Here is a 6,000-nt window from a genome sequence, read left to right on the forward strand (position 1 = left end):
GCACCCCAGCATTGCTCTTTGGATTAGTGGAACTGTGTTGTTTGGAGTGAGGGAACACAGCTTTATTTGACTTCATTTCTGTTTTTGTGGCTGAATGAAATCATAACCTCACATTAATGTTCCACCATCTAGTGCTAAATCTCCACAGAAGAGTAGAGGCTGTAATGATGTAGGAGCAAGCCAAGGTGTGATTTGAACTACAAAAATAAATTACAGTTATTATCAGTAATACCGTAATGCTCATGTACACGTATTTATGTCCAGAGAGAAAATGATGTCATCACCAAAAACAAACAAACAAACAACAAAACCCCCAGCTTAGTCTGTAGCAGGCCTCTGTGCCCCCTTGTGGTCAACAAATCAAAGAAGTGACAGTGTGTCAAAACCAAGCCAGCCAGTCAAAACACTAGACGTGGCCAAATTTCATAACGTCTTGGCGCATGCAAACATGCAAAACACCTTGTGAGGCACAGCCTTGATGGCAAAATTGACAGCTCATTGTTTCTTCCTGACAGCTGCATGTTTAGCATGGAACAGCAGGGTTGTCTTATTAAGACAAGACCCTTTCTCTCCGCTGACAGCTTAATGCATTATGCAGGTGGAAAAGAATGAGGAGAGAGGGAGCCATGTCATCCACACACTTGCATTGTGACAGCTAGTTGGATTCATATGTTTATATTATAGCAACTGTTTTGGAGGTCTATCTGGCTTTGCAAGGTTGTTAGGAGTCTAATTTGCTCTGAATGTTTTAATAATTTCATTAATTCCAATTTGAAAATCTGTTTCATTAAATAAACGTACAACGTGAAGACATATTTTTGCTGAAAATAGGCATTTATTAAATAGTGTTATTGTACACAGTAAGTGTTCATTAGTGGTCAAAAGACGACAACAACAACTGCAATGTGATTTTAAAAACAATACAAGTGACTTCTTGCTTTCTTGGGATATTTGAAACGGAATAAACTCATATAAAAACCAATTAAAAATGTTTAAAAACTACAGGAGGATAAATTGGAAATAAGGTGTTACGTTAAAAACATTCTACCAATCTCCAAGCGATATGCTAATCAGCTTTTCAGCAAAGACAATTAGATAAAACACAATATATTTGTAAAACGGCTTGAGTTGATACATAGCACCAGTATTTAACAGTATTTAGTGTTTTGAATGTGACACAATGCTGCTACTACAATCTTTCTAAAGACTAAAACGGTTTACTGTGAAACTATTTGATCATCTTCGTATTGATCGTTAGTCTAATTGTTCTATAACGTTAGTGAAAATACTGCTATCTGCATCACTGATTGTCCAGTCATTCTACTCTAAGCACTTTGCCCAGGAACAAGGCAACATACAAACACTCAATACCCTAGTCTTGTGATGACTGCGGTGCGAGACACAACAGTGTGGTCAAATACAGTGGATCGATTATCAGACGGCATACACAGGTAGTAACATCAATGTTTCAGCACATAGGTCCACATTCACAGAGTTTAGGCTGGAATTTGTGGAGTGGTTTTCCTTTTAACCACACAGTGGTAAAGGCATGATGAGGAACTTGAGAATACTTTGTGAATAGAGACTAAAGAGGGGAGGGGGAACCGAGGGTCAGAGTCCAGCACAGTTTGGTGATATCTCTGCTCTAGCACCCAAACAAAAACGTAAATGCTGAGTTTATCAGGTGTACTTGAGTAGGAAAAGCACCAAACTGTGTAGGAATTACGCCCTCTAGGATCCGAGTGCCGCTTCCATGATCTAGAGCAGTGGTTCTCAAACTGTGGTACGTGGTGCGCCAGGTGACCTCAGAAAAATGACTACTCATCTACAAAATTAATACCTGAAAAGGACAAATGTTCATGTGTAAATTACACAATGTTTCACGGTTTTCATAATTAAGCTTAGTTTGTGTAAATGTTGTTTGTGTTAAAAAAATGCTGGTGCAGCATTCCCACGCTTCTTATTTCCAGGGAGGGAACACAATCTCAGAGTATTTTGTAAAATCCATGTAAAGAAAGCCCAGTTACAGCTTCTTACTAAATGCAAGCAAAGGCTAGAGACAGACGTGAATAATTTGGATATTATTGCAAAAACGACAAAGTGGAAACAAGAAAAACAAAAAAGACCAACTCCACAAAATACTCCTAAGCCCAGAAAGTCTAAATCTAGAGGCATAAATAGAGAGAACACCTAACTGAAGGAAAACTCTGTTTAACAGCAACGCACCTCCTTCACCTACTGGTACAAGTGCTGGGAGCCGCTGTTCTCACCTATAGTCTATTAAAGCACATATTAAACTGATCTATCTTCATGTTTTCATTTCTTTCAAAATGCATATTTCCCCAAAATTCTATATGTTCTCATAAATGTATAACTGTGTTTAAAACATTCAGTTTAAGCCTAATTATTTATAATTATATCTATAACTTTTAGTATATCTATATACTAAAAATCATCTTATATCTATATATAGTTATACCTCATATCTATAATTTATAGTAATTATTATAGAACAACATTGTGTAATGTATGCAAATGACAAATATTCAAGCAAAGTATAGGATTGACAGGTGGTACTTGGTCTAAAAAGTTTGAGAACCACTGCTCTAAAGGGACAAAACTTTGTTCACTTCAACCTTATAGTCACTAACCCACAGATTTAGCTACAGCTGGCTGTGCCCATCGGGGCAAAACAGGAGAAACGTGGCTCGACGTTATTCTGCTTGGGACTGCATCTGCTTGCAGAAGGCCTCAAACTGCTGCTGCTCAAGTTCTGTCATTACTTTGTTCAGGGCGTAGATCTGTAACATAATGAGAAAACATATTTACAGGGTTGAGAGCATAGATTTATATTATTAATTGTCAAATTTATATCATCGGGCTGTTTTCGGAGTAGTATTTTTGGGTGAAGTTTTCCCATGGTAAAAGTATGAGGCACTGGAAGGAAACCAACTAGGATTATGAATATGTTCTCATAGGACATAGACACATGTATTATACTAATACAAATTATTATTATTCTTTTAATTTTGATACAAACATATGAAAATAATCAAAGCCATGAAGACATCGTCGTAGAACCTGAACCCTTCCTCTGTGATACTGTCACTGATGAGTCACTGATGCAATGAGAACTGGCCACAACACAAATAATGGACAACACAACCACTATTTCTTTGTTTACAGCTACTTCCAGGTGTCTGCACAGCTTTGCATTACCTCTGCCCTCTGTCGCTGCTTAAGCTCCTGCTGAGCAGATTTCTGTTTAGCTCTGTCACCTCGAGTTGGAGTCTCTTTCTGTTTCTGCTTGTCTTTCCGACATGCTGGCTCCATTCTTCACAGTCAATGCTGGGGCTCAGTGCTTACTCCTGGAAGAAAGAGACCAACACAGACCTCAACCCCAGGGTGTGATGTAGTTTGCACTTTTTTCCACTTCTTAGAAGTATATTTTACCTGCTTCTAGCTCTACCCAAGATCTGCAATTTATAAACATTTCAGTTAGTACAAATAGCTCTTAATAACCTTCAACTGTTTTACAGATACCTATTTTGCAGTTCAGAAAAGGTCATAGTTGTTAGCACAAATTTTGGAGGGTTTGAGAATGTACTAAGCTGTGGAACTACACACTAGGTCATTTTGTGTTGATCAGCCTCTAGGCCCTTCATCAGTGATCACTGGATGCTGCCCAAAGGATGCTGCTGGTTGGATATTTCTGGTTTGTGGACTGTTCTCAGTCCAGCACTAAGACTGACAGTTTTAAACATTCCAGTAGCACTGCTGTGTCTGATCCACACACACCAGCACAACTGTGTTAGTGGCCCTGTTGCACTGAGAATGATCCAGCACATAAATAATAACTGTTCCATGTGGTGGTGGCATGGTGGTGCAGCAGGTAGTGTCGCAGTCACACAGCTCCAGGGACCTGGAGGTTGTGGGTTCAATTCCTGCTCTGGGTGACTGTCTGTGAGGAATGTGGTGTGTTCTCCCCGTATTCGTGTGGGTTTCCTCTGGGTGACTGTCTGTGAGGAGTGTGGTGTGTTCTCCCCATGTCCGTGTGGGTTTCCTCCGGGTGCTCCGGTTTCCTCCCACAGTCCAAAAACATACGTTGGTAGGTGGATTGATGACTTAAAAGTGTCCGTAGGTGTGAATGTGTGTGTGTGTGTGTGTGTGTTGCCCTGTGAAGGACTGGCGCCCCCTCCAGGGTGTGGTCCCGCCTTGCGCCCAATGATTCCAGGTAGGCTCTGGACCCACCGCGACCCTGAATTGGATAAGCACTTACAGATAATGGATGGATGGATGTTCCATGTGGTCCTGACCATTGAAGAACAGGATAAAAGCACACTAACAAAGACTGTAAAACAACATATGGACTACACTCTGTAACTGTAGATTTAAAAGGTTAACCTACATCTTCATTGTAGCTTTGAGGCAGAAATAATGAGATGTCTTAATTCTTATGACCAATGGGAGTTTATAAAAATGTCCAAAGAGTTTTAAAGTCCAAATATAGACTCATACTTTAGACCACTATTTTATTTATTTATTTATTTGGATTATTATTAATATTTATATAAATTTAGGTAGATGACAGCTAACGGTGGGAATGTAGCTAGCTGGCTTCAAAAAGATTTGATATATCGTTGAAGTTCCTCTTATTGGAATTATACATTTCCACCTGAAATGATTTAGCAGTGAATTTACAGTATATGTAGTGTTACAGGAACGGTTAAACATAAAACCAAAAAAAAAAAAAAAATAAAAATAAATGGTAAACAAAGCTAAAAGGCATTTCTTAAATAATTTTCTTAAAGGTTTACGCTTTAACAGTGAGGAGGGCATAAGTTGCTGCTGCCTTATTTAAGGTGGAATTTTAAAATAAAATAGAAGAACATTATCAGCCTCGTACGTGACGACTACTTTATTTCATATACGTTCAAATTCAGAAATATCTGTGGCTCTTTACTCACCAGGAATTAGTTTTAAGCAGACGGAGGTACGAGTTACAGTTTAAAAAAATTAATAAAAAGGAAAACAGCAGCAGACATCCATCCAGCCTTCGGGGGTCACTAGTAAATAATCCCGGCTGGAAATGCTCTTCGCTCCCCTCCACGTTCTGGGCTTCAGTCAATCCAGACCAACGAATCACATGAGCACCGTATTAATACTGAATTATAATAGGACATAGAAACAGATGTACAAAAATAGCCCTTGACGCTTTTCTATTGTTCTTTTATGAATTGTATTTATATCGAGCTCAATCAAATATTTCTCCAATTTTGACCACAAGACCACAAGAGGTCGCCCCTGCAGTTCTGCTGGACCAACACGGGTTACAGGGCTCTGTTCCAAACCGCGCCCTACTCCCTGTGTAGTGCGCTACGTAGGTCATGAAATAAGTTATATATAATATCTTATATATATATATATATATATATATATATATATATATATATATATATATATATATATATATATATATATATATATATACATGAAGAGTATCTTTGTCATGCCCAGCACTATTTTTAAACAGCGTTTAAACAGCTTTGAAAGGTTCTGGTAAGTGATAGTGATTGTCATAAAAGCCCACCATTATCCTTAATTGAAATGTCTGTGCCTGTTACCATGCATAGTTTCAAAGCTGGAGCTTCTGCTGTTACACTGAGAGTAAAATGATTCTTCTGTCGTCCAACAACGTGCTGCTTTCATTGAATTAAGGTCTAATTTGGGGGACAAAATGTGTGTAAGTGGACATTTTTCCGGCCAAACATGTCACCAGTGGAGTCCTGGCAGCTACTGTTATTCCTTTGATATCAGACACCAAGAGTGCTCATGTATCTTTAAAGAGTCAGCAATAGTCTAATTACAGGGATTAATTTGGTGTCAGGTTGTCTGACACATACGGACCACCAAGTAGGCCCTGGCTGATTTTTAGCCATGTGATCCTCATCTATGTAAATATTGGTTAATATGATACTCGGCCGAGCTCAGAGAAGCAGA

General features: G+C 38.8%; 1 protein-coding gene across 1 annotated transcript; it reads right to left on the reverse strand.

The window, feature by feature from the left end:
- Nucleotides 1-836: 836 nt before the first annotated feature.
- Nucleotides 837-5,258, reverse strand: svbp (small vasohibin binding protein). The gene is made up of 3 exons (XM_066672238.1): nt 4,968-5,258; nt 3,220-3,368; nt 837-2,801 (listed from the first exon to the last, which is right to left on the reverse strand). Exons 2-3 carry the CDS (start codon nt 3,331-3,333, stop codon nt 2,715-2,717), a joined length of 201 nt encoding a protein of 66 aa, XP_066528335.1. The 5' UTR covers nt 3,334-3,368; nt 4,968-5,258; the 3' UTR covers nt 837-2,714.
- Nucleotides 5,259-6,000: the final 742 nt, after the last annotated feature.

This window comes from Hoplias malabaricus, chromosome 5, assembly GCF_029633855.1.
Source record: "Hoplias malabaricus isolate fHopMal1 chromosome 5, fHopMal1.hap1, whole genome shotgun sequence".
Classification (NCBI taxonomy): Eukaryota; Metazoa; Chordata; class Actinopteri; order Characiformes; family Erythrinidae; genus Hoplias; species Hoplias malabaricus.

What these genes read in the sequence shown, in the direction of transcription:
- svbp (XM_066672238.1), bottom strand. Translation starts at nt 3,333, where the DNA reads ATGGAGCCAGCATGTCGGAAAGACAAGCAGAAACAGAAAGAGACTCCA. An exon ending in AGCAGCGACAGAGGGCAGAG is followed by an intron (nt 2,802 to 3,219) that starts GTAATGCAAAGC and finishes ATTATGTTACAG; the next exon opens with ATCTACGCCCTGAACAAAGT.